Source organism: Eschrichtius robustus, chromosome 9 (genome assembly GCF_028021215.1).
Source record: "Eschrichtius robustus isolate mEscRob2 chromosome 9, mEscRob2.pri, whole genome shotgun sequence".
Lineage (NCBI taxonomy): Eukaryota > Metazoa > Chordata > Mammalia > Artiodactyla > Eschrichtiidae > Eschrichtius > Eschrichtius robustus.
In genome coordinates this window covers 22,734,385-22,755,597 of record NC_090832.1, presented here as the reverse complement: position 1 = coordinate 22,755,597, position 21,213 = coordinate 22,734,385, and the positions used below count along the sequence as shown (strand labels likewise).

General features: G+C 36.1%; 1 protein-coding gene across 4 annotated transcripts in view; it reads left to right on the top strand.

Moving 5' to 3' along the window:
- ADGRG6 (adhesion G protein-coupled receptor G6) overlaps positions 1-21,213 on the top strand; it is a 145,783-nt gene that overhangs the window by 4,965 nt on the left and 119,605 nt on the right. For all 4 annotated transcript variants that reach the window (XM_068550807.1, XM_068550805.1, XM_068550804.1 and 1 more), the window contains exon 2: positions 3,395-3,495. In XM_068550807.1, coding sequence (XP_068406908.1) covers positions 3,395-3,495 — 101 coding nt within the window. The remainder of the gene's footprint in view (positions 1-3,394; positions 3,496-21,213) is intronic.

Genomic DNA, 21,213 nt, shown 5'->3' with positions numbered 1-21,213 from the left:
ATAGACCTTTGAGGCCACAACTTGAGTGACACAAAATTATACTGTGTTTTTTGTAGTTCCTGTTTATAACCTTAGTAACCCTGTTCAGGATTTTCCATTCTTGTGAGAAAGTTGTTTAAATCCCAGGGATGTGTCTTTGCTAATTGGTCCCCTGAGAAGACATACAGTGCTTTCCTTCCTCTGTTCTATTCTTAATTTATTTGTTTCTGTTCTTCAGTAAACAGTAAAGTGGATGAAGGGTGGCGTGTCATATGGTTTATGTTGGTTACAAGTTCTTGCCCTGTCCTGGGTTCCTTTTCTGTACAAAGTGATGGAGTCCTGAGAACTGGAATGCATTAAGCCCGTGGTTGTCCTTTGCAGCTCTTGTCTGATAGGATTGCAGGCAGCTTTTATAAAATAGCTTCAGGAGTGAATATGGAATTCCTAAGTGTCGGAACCTTTTATAGCAAAAAAAAGTTGCATGAGCACATGAAATAGTATTGAGTGTTGCTAAACTAATGAACATCATTCCCTGAGTATTGTTTAGAGAGCACGGGAACATAAGAGGAGGCCACTATTCACATATTGATAACGGAGGATTGTCATGCGCCACAAAGATTAAGAAACTAGGAGTTCTCCTGGGCTGATACTTCCTTCTATTAATATCTATAAGGCTGGCAGCCAGGCTTCACTGGTTTGCCCCTTTATTCCTCTGGGCCTCAGTTTCCTCCTTGGTGAAATGAGGAGGTTAGACTTCATCTTTGGTCCTTCCAGATGATAACGTCTTTGAATATGTAATTGTTCTTTTGTTTGAGAAGCACACTCATTCATCCCCAGCATGAATGGGAAACACCTCATTCATCCAGCATCAATGGGAAATGGACCCATTCTTCCAAAAAAGTGAACTTGCCATGTGACAAAAGTTTACAGGCTACCCTTTTTAAAGCGCTCACTAAGTTCCATACAATGTTACATCTAGTTCTTTTTGGTGGATAGTATTCTATTTACAGAAGAGAAAATAGGCTCAGAGTTTAAGTACTTGACCCTGCCCCCAAAACACATGGTAAATAGAAGCACCAGGATGTAACTACGTGCTATTCCAGAGTTCACATCCATTATTATTACGTTATTATTAATGACTCACTATAACATCTTGCTTCTTGTAAGCAGTAACACTGATTTTAATTTCAAATATTTTGGATGGATGTATTTGAAAATATACCTTCCATACAAAAACCCTCTATTTTTATTATTATTATTTTTAAAAAATTTTTATTGGAGTATAGTTGATTTACAATGTTGTGCAAAAATGCTCTTTAGAATGTAGCCTTTTTCTCATGTAGAATTTCCCCTAGGAGCTGCATGATGCTGGAGCTTGTAGTTTGGTGAATATAAAAACATGTCCTGAATATCAGATACTATTTTAAATTTCTGTAATAATGGCATACATGAATAATCCATTTCTTCTCTGTTCTAAGTGGATCCCAGAAGTAGCCACAAAGTCAATAGATTGGTTTTGGCTTATAACATTGATCCTATTGTCTGTTCCTCGTTAAGTCCTTTCTTTTGGTTTTGCTGTTGACAGAATAACCACACTTATATTAGAATGCTCGGGATGGTAGTAAAAATAAAAATAGCTAACATTTATTGAGCACTTGCTGAATGTTAGGCACATTTCTTAAATGACATGATTTGATTTAATCATCCAGCTTCTCCATAGACTAGATTCTATTGTTGTTCCTATTTTACAGGTGAAAACTAGGAGGCACAAGGTGGTGAAGTCAATTTTCCAGGGGTTGCATAGCTCATAAGTAGCAAACCCAGGTCTGTCTGCCTCTAGATCTTGTTCTCTTTGTTATTTAAGTAGTCTCTAACAGTAAAAGACAGATTGAAAATGCAGGCTTAAGGCAAGTGCAAGAACCAGTTTGATGTCTATTTTTGCTTATACAAGTATTTCTCTTACCACTTTCTGGTTTTCTATTTAGTATTATACACTTTATTCCAGATAAGCAACCTGCAGGAAAAAAGGTATTACTGTGGCCCTAAAGTATCTTATTAGTTGCTCCTCTTTTTAGAAATAAAATGACTCTCGATTACCACTTATAATCAAAGTAACTCTCTTTGGGGATTTTAAGATCTGGAGTTTTCTTACTGCTACTCACCTCTTCTTCCTGCCTCATGACTCTTCTGCTCAGCAGTTCATTTATGGTCCCTTTTTGTGACTGACTTTTACAGCTGCTGCCCCCTTCGGTGGTTTGCCTTTTTTGATAGGGCTGAGTCAATGAAAGGTGTCACACCACTGTCTGAAGCCAATATAATGTGTATGTCCCCATCTAAATCATTAAGTATAATTTTGAGTTTAAAGATGACACTGTTGGACTTCCCTGGTGGTGCAGTGGTTAAGAATCTGCCTGCCAATGCAGGGGCCATGGGTTCGATCCCTGGTCCGGGAAGATCCCACATGCCTCTGAGCAACTAAGCCCGTGCACCGCAACTACTGAGCTTGCAAGGCACAACTACTGAGCCCACGTGCCACAACTACTGAAGCCTGTGTGCCTAGAGCTGGTGCTCTGCAACAACAGAAGCCACAGCAATGGGAAGTCCACGCACCACAACAAAGAGTAGCCCCCCTCACTGCAACTAGAGAAAGCCCGCGTGCAGCAACGAAGACCCAACACAGCCAAAAATAAATAAATAAAAATTTAAAAATGTTTAAAAAAACAAAATGAGACCATTGTACGGAGAATTATTTGAGAGTTTTCAAAGCAGCACCCCTCCATCTAACGTCATTTATTAGTTTTATAATACTTGGTGTTTACTAGCCATTTAAAAACTTTGTTAGCTATTATTATATATAAAGAAATTAATCTTTTAGAACGTTAGTGCTTCTGTACATAATTTTAGGGGAAGGAAGAAAGTTTGGGCACTTTAATTTTCTTTTAAATATTTCCATTTGTGAAGCAGCAGATGTTATAAAATGAAAACATTTCCCTAGAGCCTAAATTTCTGGGAGATTATAGAAGAGGTTGATAAAAACATCCTCTTGCTACTCAGATGGGCATGTGACTGGTGATGCTAAAGGTTGATGCCGAAATTGGTTTTTTTTTTATAAGTGACTTTTTTCTTGTATTATTTGAATACTTCCCCATCTTCATGAAGAAATCGTCTATTATATATTCGTTGATAAGGAAGGTGCCACCAAGTGGCAAATAAAATGCATGGATTTTTTTGTTTTGCCTAATTAGCTTAAAGGGGATGCTTAGTTTATCATCTTCAAAGTTTCTTTTTTTTATTTGGAAGCAAGGCTGAATCTGAAGGTTCCTATTTTCCAGTACCTGCTGGAAACCTACAGATTTTATTGACCGAATGCTTTACTGAATCTAAGTGTCCTGACTGTTGCTTTTTTCCATGACAGGATGTTTCACTCAGGCCGAATGTGGAGCTGTCATTCGAAATGGAAGCCAAGTTCTCTTTTGTTCTTATTTGCTTTATATATTGTGTATATTCCTCCCTCAGGTAAGTAAGACTCTTTTTCTTTCAAACTCAGAATTTAATAATGATTACATTGCCTTCAGTATAAGTGTGCCTCGTATTTGTTGACGTTTTCTGTCCTTACAGGCTTTTTCTGTCCATGGCCTCTCATTCCTCTTGAATTATGTGTGAATTCTATTACTTTGATCATTGTTTTATTTTCTAATGAGTGTATTTCTTTAATCTTAGCTACACTTCTTTTAGTTTTATTTATCTCACCCATATTGAATGATGAGATAGCTACATATCTGACATTAAAAATGTGCTAGCTGTTTCTTCTACAGTTGAATAAATATACAGTACTTAATTCTCTCTCTTTTCAAGTTTTCATTCAGTTCTTTATGAAAAGTAAAGTATAGGCTTTGCTATTTTTATTTATTGCCAAGTATCAGACAGGAATTTGAAATTAAGTTTTTAGATCATGAAGGTTATTTAGTTGACTTAAAATAATGTGACAAAGTTAATTTTAATTACAGTACTTTTGGAATGAAAATATTTAATTTTTAAAAAGAGTACAGTTTTTTTCTCAACTCTGAAATAAGACCTTTTTAGCTGTTATTGAAAGCCAAATTTTCAATAAACAGCTAATTATATGAATGAGCCAATAAGAACTTGAGGAATGTGAATGATCTTTAAAAGTTATCTGGTTTTGTTACTTGAGCAAACTGCATTTTTCTTAAGTCCATTTTGTTTTACACTTTTTATTTTTTTTGCTGTTGTCTTTATTCAGTTTATTATATTTTCCTTTAGAATGAAGTCATTACTCATGAAGTCCCATGTATTGATTACTTGGGATTTACTCAAGATTTTATACATTCCATGTTTATAACATACCTGTATGTTATTATAAATAATACATTTAACAAATCTGGAAATAGATTACCTGCTAAAATTGCTAATTCATGGATCAAGATATTTAACTAGTGTTTAATATACAAATACTTTTTTCCAAGCCATCGGGTAGTTTCAGCTACTTACTTGGGAAATCCCTGGTACTTGTTTACTAGCTTCAAAACAAAATTGATCTTTGAGTGGTTTTTTTGGTGTATTTGTTTCAATTTCCTTATAAAGTCTATCTTTCTGTTACTTTCATTGCCAGAAAGAGGAAGCACACTTGTAAAGAGATCTGAAAATTGTATATACATTAGATTTTTATCATGTACAGTGTTGAACTATTTCTTAACTTTCAAAAGTGACCCTCCAAGAGCCAATTACATGATGTAAGGTAAATTATGAGATTAAAATTCATTTTTGTTAGGTCATAGCATTTGTAAATTTTCAAGCCTTCTTCAAACCTTAAATTGGGACTTTTTATTTTAGATGTCAACATTTTATTTGGTATATGCACCTTCATTATTTTAATCATTTGAATAAATGAAACACATGTTTTCAGACTAAGTAAATGGGGTCAACTGGGCTGAGACTAGGATGGGGCAAGGGAAGCACCTGGGATGTAAAATTTAAGTTTTTAAGTTACTGTCTGACACAAGAAATCTTTTTTAAAAATTTATTTTATTACCCCACATGGTGTGTACATCACCTAAGGCTTTGTGACAGATAGTTACCTGTGTTTTCTCGTGAAGCCAGAATGTTTTGTGTCTATATATCTTAAATTTGACTCACTTAAAATGCCACCACCTCCCACATGAATATTTGAACTCACAGAAATACATTAGGGGCTATTATTGGCATTTTAATATCAAAACTGTGCCTTATAAGTAACTCAGTATAGGGTTTGTTAAAAAATGCATATTGAAACTTTAGCTATATCTAATTTTCAGAGTCCTATCTTTCAATCATGGTGTAATATTTTTGAAGAACATCTGGTGCTTAACTGTGATTTATGTCTCTGTATAGGCAATCTTTGACTTTTTTCACTTCTCTGGATGGCCCCTAGGTGATCTCATCGAATCCAGTGGCTTTCAGTGGCATCTTGATGCCAGTGTCTCCTCAGTCTTTATCTTTGTACCCGGCCCCTTCTTGGACCCGGAGTCATTTCTTGGGTTGCTTATTCTCATACACTTGGATATATAATAGTCCTCAAACTTCACATGTGTGAACAGGGTTCTTTTTTTTTTTTAATATTAACTTTTTTAAAAAAAATTTATTTATTTTTGGCTGCGTTGGGTCTTCGTTGCTGCATGCGGGATTTTTCTAGTTGTGACAAGCGTGGGCTACTCTTCGTTGCGGTGCGCGGGCTTCTCATTGCGGTGGCTTCTCTTTGTTGCGGAGCACGGGCTCTAGGCTCACAGGCTTCAGTAGTTGTGACTCACAGGCTCCAGAGCGCAGCCTCAATAGTTGTGGCACACGGGGTTAGTTGCTCCGTGGCATGTGGGATCTTCCCGGACCAGGGCTTAAACCCATGTCCCCTGCGTTGGCAGGCGGATTCTTAACCACTGTGCCACCAGGGAAGCCCTGAACAAGATTCTTGATTCCTACCTCCGATCCTCAAATCTGCTTCACTCTCATGCATTACAGTGCATCCTACTATCCTGCTAGTCTCTGCTACAGTCACTATTTTTTAGACACATGTCCTTTCTATTCCTTAACCATGCCTTCTTAGTACTCTCTTCTCCCTAATCCACATGTGCCTGGTTCTTTTTTGATACTCAGGTCTTAATTATTACCATCTAAGATAAGTCTGCCTATCCCCCAATTCAAAGGAGTCCCCTTGTCACTCTCATTTCACCCTTTAGGGATAATCTATTGATTTTGGTTACTCTCTTGGTTGTTAATATTCTGTTAATTTGACTGCTGTAGCTGGGTTAGAGGGTTGGCAAAACCTCTTGATTGTTAAGCTTGACACTTAGTTCAGATGATTAAAAATTAGGATCCTGTAGTTTAATTCTGATAATATCCACAATTTAACTCATAAAATAGAACTGCAATGTTAAATCTTCTAGGTAAGTTAACATTTGTAGTTTCGTGGACATTTACAAAGCAAATAGTATACAAGGTTTATGCCCTTTAGGATTTTAAAAAGTAGTATAGAAACAGAATACCTTGTCTCTTGATAGGTGATGAATATAACTTTTAATAAGAACTACAGCAAAATAACATTTGAATATTTAAACCGGTCCCACAGAAGTACAAATTACAAAATATGATTGTTTTTTACCCACTAGCTTGACAGTATTTAGAAAGGTTGATAGCATCCAGTATTATTAAAGTTTAGGTGAAGAGGACACACTAACACTGTTGGCTCTGTCTTTTGGGAGAGTAATTGGGCAACATTTTTTTAAAGAGTAAGACTGTGTATTTTCTTTGACATATCACTCCCACATGTAGGCATCTATCCTATAGAAATAAAAACCATAGTAAATATATAGAGAAATATGTACCCATATGTTAACTGTAACATTGTTATAGCAAACAATTGGTAGAGACTCTGATTGTTCATCAACAAGGGAATGGTTGTATAAATTATTTTATATTCATACCATGAAATACTGTGTAGCCATTCAAAACTATGTATATTGGCTTGGAAAGATAATAAAGTTAAGTTAAAAAGCAAATTACAGAACAATATAAGATTATCCTAGATTTGTAATAAGTTGTACCACAAAACTGGGATTATTATGTATGTATACTTTTGTGTAAGACTGTATAAACATATTAATAAAACATGGAATGATACACATCAGGTTTTAAAATGGGTTATCACAGGGGCGTAAAGTGGATTATCTCAGGGTGGGAGTGAGAAGGGGGAAGGCGATGGAGCTTCATACAACTCCGAATGATTTGCCTCGTTACAATGAACATGTATTACTGTAGTAATCTGGGAAAACAAAAAATCCTAATAAGATTCTTTGGTATTAAAAAAAGAAGCTGCATTAAAAAAACTGCCAGAGAGACTGTTGACGTGTATGAATATTATACTTTTATAAGTATGGTTATAATGGTTAGTCATGTAACCATTACTCCAGCTCTTCCTTCACTTGATATGAATCTCTAAAAGGTGTTTCAAGTAAGAACCTCTTTTTATGTAGCGTGACACACTATGATCTGAAGATGAATGATGATATCTCAAGCAGACAGAAGGTTGTGGCTTCAAATAGAGTGGGAAACAGACAGCCAAGAGCCAAGGAATTCCTTAGCAACCAGGAGCCTGTTTCCACACAGATAGCCTTAGTCACGAGCACTGAGGGAGGAGCCTCCCTTCTCTCCTGAAAATCGATGACATCAGCAGACTATTTCAAAGCTCAATGTTATTCTGATAGTTATGATACATCAACAGCTAAAAGGGGAAATGTTTCTGAAAGTACAATCTGGCCTGAATTATGTGCTTTCTAGCCCAGAGGACAGCACGGTTCTGGAAGGCAGATGATTGGACTAATCTTGTGCTTTTTTTGGTTTGTGTGTTAATTTTACTCATGATCATCAATTACATTGCAATTTGTATTGGAGTGTTAGACATCTTTTACACATATTTTTATATGCAATCAAATGGCTTTCGAATGCATAGAAAAATAATCCCTTTATAAATCTGCCGGGTTTTTTTTTCTAGCCATTTTAACATTAATATGTCATTAATTACTAAATAAGTATATTTGAAAGGTCAAAAATAAGGCTCTACTTGTGCAAACTATTCTTATTAAGTGAAGAAAGAGCCAGAGTAATGCTTAAGTGACTAACAGAAAACTATAATATATGACAATAAATATTTGTGGGGGTTTTTTTCCAGTTAGGGTCAAAGTGCTCCAAATTACTGTCTGAAGCTTTCAGCTAAAAGGCTGTTTTCCCATTCTACACTTCAGATTAGAAGAGCCAATGTGATTGAATAAGCAAACGTTAGAAAGTTGTATACAGAAGTTTCTTTGATGCGTCTTCCCTGTAGATAATTGCCTGCCTTCATATACCTTTGAGATGATCTGATTTTGATGTAGGTAAATATGAAATCCTACGTTGGGGTCATAAAGTCAATTACATAAATGTGGAATGAGGGTGACTCATCTTGTCACCACAGTGACTATCTCAAGTGACTAAGCAGTGTGATGGGGCCTCCAGTGAAACTGACACCATGTAGGAATTAAGCATTAGGAAGAGTGAGGTGTTAGCAAACAGTCTTCCCCTTTGCTGGTCAGCCCACGCTCGTCTCCAGGCATGGTTGTCATCCTTTAGAGAGAGTTCATAAACAGAGTATCTAGACCAGGCACATCAGCCTGGTGATGAGTCTCGAGCAATCTGAGGAATGTTTCAGAGCATCTCTGTCTCCACTGTTATGTGAAGCCTTTGTGGGGCTGGGTTGCAGCTGTGGACTCATGCCCTTTGAGTCAGCCATCACATTGTTGCTTTGGTGTAACAATTTGGTTTCTTTTGAAAGATAAAAATCTCGCTGAATTAAAAAAATTGATTTAAATGGCACATTTACTTTGGAATAGTGACATCAGTAAGAATGCGACAGTGGTCTTTAGATGTTTGAAGAGTGGTCATTTGGAAGTGAAAACAGACTTAGTCTAAGTATTTTTGGGCTGATGCTCCAAGTACCAAATGACTCAGTAACTGGTTGCCAAGAGACAGAGCCAGCTGACCTTCGAAATCGCCATCACTGGCGATGAAGAAGGTATGAAGAAGGAGTCTTAATTCTGAAGAGGAATTTGTACTAAAAACCGTGAAGGCCTCCTCAACCTACAGTTTAATCATAGAGAGAGTGTGTGTGTGTTATAGAACTTTTGTGTTTTTTTGATCCCTCACACCCTCCTTTGGTAACTGTGAGGTTGTTTTCCATGTCTGCAAGTCTGTCTCTGTTTTGTAAGTAAGTTAATTAGTACTGTTTTTCAGATCCCACATATAAGTGATATCATATGATATTTGTCTTTGTCTGATTTACTTCACTTAGTATGATAATCTCTAGGTCCATACATATTGCTGCAGAGAGAGCCTGTTTTTTTGAGGTACACATTCTTTTAATAGTTACCTCAAAAGTTTCTTCTGTGTGTATTTCCTTTCAATTTTAGCAGGTAAGCTCTACTCAATTAGAGATTGGGAAGGTAACTTTCTTAGACAAGATAAACCTGGGGAACTCTAGACTTTGGCAGGTACAAAATTTTCTGCCACTTTCAAATTAATAATTCTTTATGGAGTTTTCCTTTTATTTTCAGCAAGTAGAATATGTGCTTTTTAGCACCATTCTTCCTAAGATTTCAGTGTCATAGTATTTAGTAAATTAAAAATGTGAAAAGAACGAAATGGAAAAGAACCAAAGAGAGAGGGAAAAAAAACTTATTGCAGATTTAATGAGTAAATATGATTTATAAGGTGGGGCAGCAGGGTAGGAAAGTAAGGAGGTTAGATGACAAAATATATTAATCTGACAATGAGCACGAAGTCACAATATTATAAACATCTTTTCCCCTTCACTGAACAAAGATGATTAAACACCTGAAAAAAAAAAAAACGAGGTCATTTGCCAGCACGTGGGTGGTGGCTATCACCAGTTCAGGTGAACCTATTTAACCATTACCAAAAAAACCTCTCAGAGAGGAATAACGTAATCCAGTGGGAACTGTGTTACTACTGTGTTTCTCTGGTTAAGACTAATTATCTTGATTTTTTTTTCAAAAATCATTAAAACTATTTATAGCCAATTAATCTTTTTAGATGAGAGCTCCTTTGTCAGAAAAATAGTTTGAATTATTTGATGTAAAAATATCTTGGTTTACAGTTATTCCTAAACCAGCCTCATCTTAAACTTGTGGTTTAAAAATTATACACTTTTTAAAAAAATTACGGAATTTTCTCTGATAAATCAACTATTATGAGTCAAAAAAGATGCTTCTGCTATTACATTCTGCTCCCAGCTTGGTGCTGCTAGTTTAGATAAAGGGAAGAGAGAAACTGTTGGCAGTAGAGCCAGCTGATGGATTGTGTCAACCCCCTTGAAAATCAAAAATTTTTTCATCTCTTTAATTATAAAATTACACTAATCACTATTATTGGACTATGCAAAGCTATAAGAATGAGTTAATGCTTATGATTTTTACAAATACCTAAACAAAATGGTATTTTTAGAAGATTCTTTACCTGGTTGAAACTTTAAAGAGTACTGTTAAAGTAAAATACAGATCTGAAAAAAAGAAAATACTCTTAATGGGAATACAGTATTAATCACTGCTTTTAAACACATCCACAGTTTCTTCCTTCCTTTTTTTTTTTTTGCCTTAAATATATGCACAGAAATATGGCATTATATACAGCGAATACTGGCCTCAATTGAGTATAAGTAACAGTTTTACTGGGTTACTGGCTTTAATGAAGAGAATCTTAAGACAGAAAATGAGGGTTTTCTAGTCATAGTGATTTCATTGTCTTCAGTACTGATGCTACAGGGGGTGAGGAAAGCTAGAAAGCTAGACTTATAGAGATATTTTGCCTCCATATTGGGTTTTTTAGAGAGAATGAACTCCCAAGTATATACACTAAGGCATCATGCAATATGGTCCCCACCTCTTCCTGAATTCTCTGAATGGATGTCTCCTCGCTGGGTCATCAGAGGTGAAAATTAGGCTTTTACTTGGACTGCTAATCTCATCTCTCTTTAGAATGGTAATCTGAAAATCTGTTACTTGTAGTAAGTTCAGGACCACAAAATTTCTGTAACAATACTGATGAAGTACAAATATATCAATAAACAATAAGGTCTGTGGTTCTCTCAGAGCCTTTGCTAACTTGACATAGGACTTTCCTTCCAGTTCAGTAAGCCCTGATACTTTCATTGGTGTTTGTTTAGGCCTCTCATTACTTCTCATCATCTGACTTGCTTACCTGTCTCTCACACACACATATTAGGGAGGTCTGACTTTTTCAGTAACTGTTTCAGAGGAAAGTTCTCTCTGAATTTGCAACAATTACTTTTTAAAAAGAATTGAGAGGTAATTGACATGTAACTTTATACTATGTGACTGTTTCTCATATTTAAGGTCCTGTTGGTTTACAGACACGACGCTGTGATTGTGCTGCCACAGAAGAGGTTTTCAGTAAATGTGTAGTGAATGAATCAAATTGCTTTCCAAGCTGCCCTTTTGTGACTTGGATTTGCCTTAGCAAAGTGAGTCTAGCAGATCTAACTGTTAGGTATTCTTAATCAGAACCTTTTCCCTCCCCCAATATTATTAAAGTAAATTAAACATTTGTGACAGCATTATAGTACTTAATGGAGTTACAGAGAACATAGTTAGCATGCTACTTTTAAGTGCATTTAAAAGCTGAGGGCTATGTCACAATAATACCATAATATTTGAGTGTTGCACATGTGTGTGTATCAGATATGTATCAGACTCTTTTCAAAGTCCTGGCTATGCAGAGCTAAACCATGATCCTTAAAATCAAGAAGTTTTAGTGTTGATAAGGAGACTGACATGAGACAAATAGGAAGCACTGCGATATGTGGTCTAATAGAATTGTGACTGTGATATCAAGGGATAACAGAAGAGATCTCAGAAAAGTTTGCACAGAGAAGGTAATGTTAAAACTGCATCTTCTAGCAGGGGTGATGAAAAAATACTTACAAAATCACATGGCTTTGTCATTGACCATTTGAAGAGCTTTCCCTGTAATCAGATTGGATGGCTGGCTGTAAAAACTGACTGCAAGCCAAAGCAATCTTGAGAAAGAAAAACGGAGCTGGAGGAATCCCTGACTTCAGACTATACTACAAAGCTACAGTAATCAAGACAGTATGGTACTGGCACAAAAACAGAAATATAGATCAATGGAACAGGATAGAAAGCCCAGAGCTAAACCCACGCACGTATGGTCACCTTATTTTTGATAAATGGGACAAGAATATACAATGGAGAAAAGACAACCTCTTCAATAAGTGGTGCTGGGAAAACTGGACAGCTACATGTAAAAGAATGAAATTAGAGCACTCCCTAACACCATACACAAAAATAAACTCAAGATGGATTAAAGACCTGAATGTAAGGCCAGACACTATCAAACTCTTAGAGGAAAACGTAGGCAGAGCACTCTATGACATAAATCACAGCAAGATCCTTTTTGACCCACCTCCTAGAGTAATGGAAATAAAAACAAAAATAAACAAATGGGACCTACTGAAACTTAAAAGCTTTTGCACAACAAAGGAAACCATAAACAATATGAAAAGACAACCCTCAGAATGGGAGAAAATATTTGCAAACAAAGCAACTGACAAAGGATTAATCTTCAAAATATATAAGCAGCTCAATATCAAAAAAACAAAAAACCCAATCCAAAAATGGGCAGAAGACCTAAATAGACATTTCTCCAAAGAAGATATACAGATTACCAACAAACACATGAAAGGATGCTCAACATCACTAATCATTAGAGAAATACATATCAAAACTACAATGAGGTATCACCTCACCCCGGTCAGAATGGCCATCACCAAAAAATCTACAAACAATAAATGCTGGAGAGGGTGTGGAGAAAAGGGAACCCTCTTGCACTGTTGGTGGGAATGTAAATTGTTACAGCCACTATGGAGAACAGTATGGAGTTTCCTTAAAAAATTAAAAATAGAACTACCATATGACCCAGCAATCCCACTACTGGGCATATACCCTAAGAAAACCATAATTCAAAAAGAGTCATGTACCACAATGTTCCTTGCAGCTCTATTTACAATAGCCAGGACATGGAAGCAACCTGTGTCCATTGACAGATGAATGGATAAAGAAGATGTGGCACATATATACAATGGAATATTACTCAGCCATAAAAAGAAATGAAATTTGTAGTGAGATGGATGGACCCAGAGTCTTCATACAGAGTGAAGTAAGTCAGAAAGAGAAATACAAATACCGTATGCTAACACATATATATGGAATCTAAAAAAAAAAAAAAAAAATGGTTCTGAAGAACCTAGCGGCAGGACAGGAATAAAGACTTAGGCGTAGAGAATGGACTTGAGGACATGGGGAGGGGGGAGGGTAAGCTGGGACAAAGTGAGAGAATGGCATGGACATATATACACTACCAAATGTAAAACAGATAGCTAGTGGGAAGCAGCTGCATAGCACAGGGAGATCAGCTTGGTGCTTTGCGACCACCTAGAGGGGTGGGATAGGGAGGCTGGGAGGGAGACGCAAGAGGGAGGGGATATGGAGATATATGTATATGTATAGCAGATTCACTGTGTTATACAGCAGCAACTAACACACCATTCTAAAGCTATTATACTCCAATAAAGATGTTAAACAAACAAACAAACAAACTGATTGCAGTTGTGGGAGTGGTTCGTCCCCACTGAGTTTCATCTCTGATCTTGACCAAAAGCAAAAAGATGGAAAGTGAGCATGGAAATGGAGAAGGGTGAGGTAGGCAGAGAAAGGGAAAGGGCAAACCTAGGAATTCACTGAAACTGATTTTGTGGAAGGATCCATACTTCCTGTGCCTAGAATAAAGGGTCTCTGCAGAAGAGACTAAGGAATGAACGTAGACACTTAAGCAGGAGGCCTGACTGTGGAGGATGTCAATGGAGGGACTGTGCTGTCAGAGCTGAATGAGGAATTCTAGCTCAGTGGGGAGATAGGCATGTCATTACCCACTATAGCTCAGTAAGACACCTGCAACCAAAAATGTACACCGAAGGGAACAGAGGGTAAGAACTCCCTAGGATCATAGTTAGGTAACTCAGTGTCAGACCTGTCTTTTCTTTACTGAGTCTGTGGTTTATGCTTTTTCTCTGTGAGGTACCATTTTACTTCAGAAAAGGCAGTCTTACTTTCCTCCTTGGTGAACAGCATTCATGTATACATCGAAAAGCTGGAGATACTAATAGAATCTTAGGCACACTTGCTGCCTTCTCCTTCTTGCTCAAACTCATATTTAGCTGTGACCAAGAGTTGCTGAGTCTAGGTTAGAAATGCCTTCTTTATCTTTATAACGACTGTCTCTGAGGCTCTCATCTCCACCAGGTGTGTCCAGCGTTTCTGTTAAACCACCGTTGGAATCATGCCACTGCCCTGTTTAAGTTCCCCTGAAGATTCTCCTTGCCCACAGGATACAGTCCACAGTCCTTAATTTATGTAATGTCGCAGCTCCTTAGCTTTGTAATGCCCTATCAAGTGCCTGCCGGACAGTAGGGTCTCAATTAAATATTGAATGAGTACAGAGATTGAAAAATTTATATATTTTTGCTAAGCAAAATGAGGATTTAGTCATAGGTGTTCAGTTATTTAAGAGAAAAAATTTGTGCTTGGCCTAGGTACTATGCTGAGGTTTAAAAATTAATGGTTCAACCCTTCCATCTTTGTGGAAGACCAGCTATTTGAGAGAGGAAGTTTCATAAAATAATTATTTGTGCCTCTAAATGAGTAAAAATAACTAGAGTATTTATTTTCACTTGCTCCAAGGGCTAAGCTTCTCATGGAAATACATTGTTTTAGTGCCAAACTGATCTCATCACTATTAAAATGTACACTCTTTAAAAAAATCCATTTTTGTTTAAAATAGTAAAAGTTATTATTTTCTTAAAATTCTTTCAGCTGTTCCCCTCTTCCCCTGTGGCCATCTTTTCCATAGTTATCCCCATCATCACCTGTAACTTTAGCGTCTTATCTTGGGTTAAACCTTCCCTGCTTAGCCCACAAACGTGTCTTAGTCTTTTCTTTATAAAGCAAACAAATTTTTCCCACATCCCTTCCACACTTTTGTTCTATTCAGTTTTCATTTGTCATTCCTTTCATTTCCTAAAGTCTTGAAAGACTAGTCTACATTTGGATTTATTACTTCCTCACCATTAAAAATAGATTATTCTGTTTTGAAGATGCCTCGACAGGTTATCAATTTGTGTGTGTATGTAAACAGTTATGTTATGGTTCTCTAATGATCTAAGTTAGTCTGAACTTCCCCAAAGGTCTATTTATTTAAAAAAATTCTTTTCAAGTAGGTGGACCATGTTCACTGCAGTAACGTTTTGTTATTAAGAGGACAAGAAAACACTTTCTTCATAGAAAGTCTGTTTTAGGTTGAAATTGTGTCACAAAATGAGATGACTTATATTCAACTTTAAGAATATACCTCTTTGCATGTTTTTCATATTCTTTAAATTGTTCCTTTAGGTGCCTCTGACTTCCTAGAAGCTTATGTTACCTCTTTTTTTTTTTTTCCTTGTTTAAATCAGATTTACATCCTGATTTGCCAGTTAGTTCTGTTTCCCATTCCTATTTCTTTCTTTTTGAGTACTTTTCGATATTCCCATCATATCTTAAAATTTTCTATATGACAGTTATTAGGATATTTATTTCAAAATGGTTGGTTCAAGTGAAGCTGAAAGACTGTCGTTTTTCTTCGTCTGCTATGTGTGCCTGGCTTTGCTTTACAACAACATTTATCTTTGTTATAGTTATATTTAAAAACACCTTGAGTTGGGAATTTTTGGCTAATTTACATTTAAGACTCCCATTTGTTCGAAGCAGAAATACATAGATATAAAAATGTAGTGCTGTAAGTCACAACTTACCATTGTTTTGGTTAGAAAAACAGTTCATTAGGCTTTGTTAAATAGGTTAGAAGTCTTTTAGCCCTTAGGGAAGAATATAGAAACTAAACCGGTTTTGTTATTCATCTGGAAGCTAAAAAAATCAGACTTGAAGTCTAATCATCAAATTGAACTTGTATAATTTTGTTTTTCCCTGTTATTAAAGGAGAACTTTTAATCTTCTTCAAAAGTAAGATCATAAAAAAAAAAAAAAAAGTAAGATCATAGTACCTTCTGAGTATTTTAAATTTTAATAATCCTAGTCATAAATAACATCTATTGTGGGCTATTTCAGGTTAAAAATACAAGTGAATCCTGTATGCTTAAGAGAAAATGTGCCTTTGAAAAGCATATTTTAAAAAATATAAACCTATGTTGGATTTTATTTAAACTTGAACTGTACATACTATGGTGTCAATGTGTTTTTTGATGCATTTAAACTAATTACGAGAATGAAAAGGCTGGTTCGATATCAATAACACTGCTAAGTTGACTCTGAGTGACTTGATCCGTCAGTAACATGAGCTAAATGCTGACTCTGAAATAAAATTTTTCCAAGATGTTCTTTTATAGTCAGAAATACCTCCTCAGTGTGTGTACTGGAGCTTTATTCCTCATGGACTGTAGGTAGGAGGAGACAAGTTATTACATGTAGTGAAACTTGTGTGCCTGATTTTTTAGATTCTGTGTCTGGCAAAATCAGGCAGAGGGTGGTTGGAAGTGGTTACACTGGATGACTGAGTTCCAGGGAGCAACTGACTGGAAGGAGACACTGCAAGACACGCTGGGTTGATGGAAATGTTCCAAATTTTGGTTGGGATGTAGTTACATAGGGGTATATGTCCATCAAAACGGATTGAACAGCACACTTAAAATCTATGCATTTTAATGTGTGTCAATTATACCTCCAAAAAATAAAATCTCAGCTAATTGGAAAAAATACTCAAAAGAGTTCTAAGAGGACACAATAAGTAGAATTCTAATGCCTCCAGAACTATCACGATTTTACTAGCTCTATCAAGAATTAAATAATAGCTTTCTACAATACAACTTCTTTGTTGATTTTCTGGCTTTTGTTTTGTTTGGCTAACAGGAAAGGCGTATTTAGTTTTACTATTTATGAATTAGTTAGGCTTATTCACATATTTTCAGTACTTAAGAATACTCGTGTGTGTGTGTGTGTGTGTGTGTGTGTGTGTGTGTGTGAAGACATTTCTGTGAACGATATAAACTTCACCTAGCTCAAGTGTAAGCTTCCATGTCACGCCTCTTTAGCCTCTACATACATTCAAAAGTTCAACTTATATACTGTACCTTTACCTGGCAGCTCTTTTCCTTGAGAGCTTCTTTCCTCCATTTAATAAAAATGCATGCGATGATCAGGATATAATTTTTTTCTATTAGTTATATTTTTCATATATATATTAGATTTTGCTTCTTCACTAAGACCTTAAGGGAAACTTATTGATATCGTTGGCTTGCTTCATAAAATGAAAGATAAAAAAGGGTGCTTCAGGAACACTTACTCCATTAGTTGTCGTGTTATAAGCGTGTTTTTCTTTCTGTTCATTTTATTTTATCTTTACAGAGCTGTTTATCATTTACTGTAAAGTGATTTATACTCATTTCACAAACATATGGTATTTGTGAAAAACTCCACAAATCTTTTTGTAAATTTGATTGCTCAGCAAATATAAAGCATGAATCAGAAAGTGAATTTCAGTCAAACACTTGAAAATTCCAACCTAGACTAGACTCAGCACCTGGTGAGTGGTTTCTGAGAGGTTATTTGTTCCGCCCTGGTTCCTAACTTGAGAGGTTTACATGGGTAAATAGTGGGTTGAAAGCATCAGTCAAGACAGTCTCATTTCAAAAGATGCACCTGCTATGGCTGTGTCCCTGGGTAAAGGTCACTATTTGCCTAGGAGTGGTATAATGAGAATGTGGCCATTGATGGAAGCAAAATAGTGAGACTAATAATCATCAACTGTTAATATTAAGATCCCAGATGATGCACAGATTATACAAAAACATCTTCTGAAAGAGAGAATTTATCCTTATTGGATGGATACTTTGAGGAAGTACTGTGTATAATTCAGTAGATCCAAAGGGGAAAAGTGGCATCATTTTAAACTTCAGTGAGTATTACAAAAAGGTGAAGCTCAACTTCTACATCTTAAAGTCTGCTCGTATTTCTGAGTTTCAGACAAGTTTAAAATTAAGCTGATTTAGCTGAGGTTTTACTCAGTGGGGCCTGTGCTAGTAGTTACAATTCCATTGGCTCAAGCCGTTGGATAGGACAACACTTCATTTTCTTTAAAAAAATCTTCATATAAGAAAAATCTCAAGTAAACAATCTAACCTTACACCTAAAGAAACTAGAGAAAGAAGAACAAACAAAACCCAAACTTAGCAGAAGGAAAGAAATCATAAAGATCAGAGCAGAAATAAATGAAATAGAAACAAAGAAAACAATAGCAAAGATCAGTAAAACTAAAAGTTGGTTCTTTGAGAAGATAAACAAAATTGATAAGCCATTAGCCAGACTCATCAAGAAAAAGAGGGAGAGGACTCAAATCAATAAAATCAGAAATGAAAAAGGAGAAATTACAACAGACACCGCAGAAATACAAAGCATCCTAAGAGACTACTACAAGCAACTTTATGCCAATAAAATGGACAACCTGGAAGAAATGGACAAATTTTTAGAAAGGTATAACCTTCCAAGACTGAACCAGGAAGAAACAGAAAATATGAACAGACCAATCACAAGTAATGAAATTGAAACTGTGATTAAAAATCTTCCAACAAACAAAAGTCCAGGACCAGATGGCTTCACAGGTGAATTCTATCAAACATTTAGAGAAGAGCTAACACCCATCCTTCTCAAACTCTTCCAAAAAATTGCAGAGGAAGGAACACTCCCAAACTCATTCTATGAGGCCACCATCACCCTGATACCAAAACCAGACAAAGACACTACAAAAAAAGAAAATTACAGACCAATATCACTGATGAATATAGATGCAAAAATCCTCAACAAAATACTAGCAAACAGAATCCAACAACACATTAAAAGGATCATACGCCATGATCAAGTGGGATTTATCCCAGGGATGCCAGGATTCTTCAATATACGCAAATCAATCAATGTGACACACCATATTAACAAATTGAAGAATAAAAACCATATGATCATCTCAATAGATGCAGAAAAAGCTTTTGACAAAATTCAACACCCATTTATGATAAAAACTCTCCAGAAAGTGGGCATAGAGGGAACCTACCTCAATATAATAAAGGCCATATATGACAAACCCACAGCAAACATCATTCTCAATGGTGAAAAACTGAAAGCATTTCCTCTAAGATCAGGAACGAGACAAGGATGTCCACTCTCACCACTATTATTCAACATAGTTCTGGAAGTCCTAGCCACGGCAATCAGAGAAGAAAAAGAAATAAAAGGAATACAAATTGGAAAAGAAGAAGTAAAACTGTCACTGTTTGCGGATGACATGATACTATACATAGAGAATCCTAAAACTGCCACCAGAAAACTGCTAGAGCTAATTAATGAATATGGTAACGTTGCAGGATACAAAATTAATGCACAGAAATCTCTTGCATTCCTATACACTGATGATGAAAAATCTGACGGAGAAATTATGGAAACACTCCCATTTACCATTGCAACAAAAAGAATAAAATACCTAGGAATAAACCTACCTAGGGAGACAAAAGACCTGTATGCAGAAAACTATAAGACACTGATGAAAGAAATTAAAGATGATACCAACAGATGGAGAGATATACCATGTTCTTGGATTGGAAGAATCAACATTGTGAAAATGAGTATACTACCCAAAGCAATCTACAGATTCAATGCAATCCCTATCAAATTACCAATGACATTTTTTACGGAGCTAGAACAAATCACCTTAAAATTTGTATGGAGACACAAAAGACCCCGAATAGCCAAAGCAGTCTTGAGGCAAAAAAATGGAGCTGGAGGAATCAGACTCCCTGACTTCAGACTATACTACAAAGCTACAGTAATCAAGACAATATGGTACTGGCACAAAAACAGAAACATAGATCAATGGAACAAGATAGAAAGCCCAGAGATTAACCCACACACCTATGGTCAACTAATCTATGACAAAGGAGGCAAAGATATACAATGGAGAAAAGACAGTCTCTTCAATAAGTGGTGCTGGGAAAACTGGACAGCTACATGTAAAAGAATGAAATTAGAATACTCCCTAACACCATACACAAAAATAAACTCAAAATGGATTAGAGACCTAAATATAAGACTGGACACTATAAAACTCTTAGAGGAAAACATAGGAAGAACACTCTTTGACATAAATCACAGCAAGATCTTTTTTGATCCACCTCCTAGAGTAATGGAAATAAAAACAAAAATAAACAAATGGGACCTAATGAAACTTCAAAGCTTTTGCACAGCAAAGGAAACCATAAACAAGACGAAAAGACAACCCTCAGAATGGGAGAAAATATTTGCAAACGAATCAACGGACAAAGGATTAATCTCCAAAATATATAAACAGCTCATTCAGCTCAATATTAAAGAAACAAACACCCCAATCCAAAAATGGGCAGAAGACCTAAATAGACATTTCTCCAAAGAAGACATACAGATGGCCACGAAGCACATGAAAAGATGCTCAACATCACTAATTATTAGAGAAATGCAAATCAAAACTACAATGAGGTATCACCTCACTCCTGTTAGAATGGGCATCATCAGAAAATCTACAAACAACAAATGCTGGAGAGGGTGTGGAGAAAAGGGAACCCTCTTGCACTGTTGGTGGGAATGTAAATTGATACAGCCACTATGGAGAACAATATGGAGGTTCCTTAAAAAACTAAAAATAGAATTACCATATGACCCAGCAATCCCACTACTGGGCATATACCCAGAGAAAACCGTAATTCAAAAAGACACATGCACCCGAATGTTCATTGTAGCACTATTTACAATAGCCAGGTCATGGAAGCAACCTAAATGCCCATCAACAGACGAATGGATAAAGAAGCTGTGGTACATATATACAATGGAATATTACTCAGCCATAAAAAGGAACGAAATTGAGTCATTTGTTGAGAAGTGGATGGATCTAGAGACTGTCATACAGAGTGAAGTAAGTCAGAAAGAGAAAAACAAATATCGTATATTAATGCATGTATGTGGAACCTAGAAA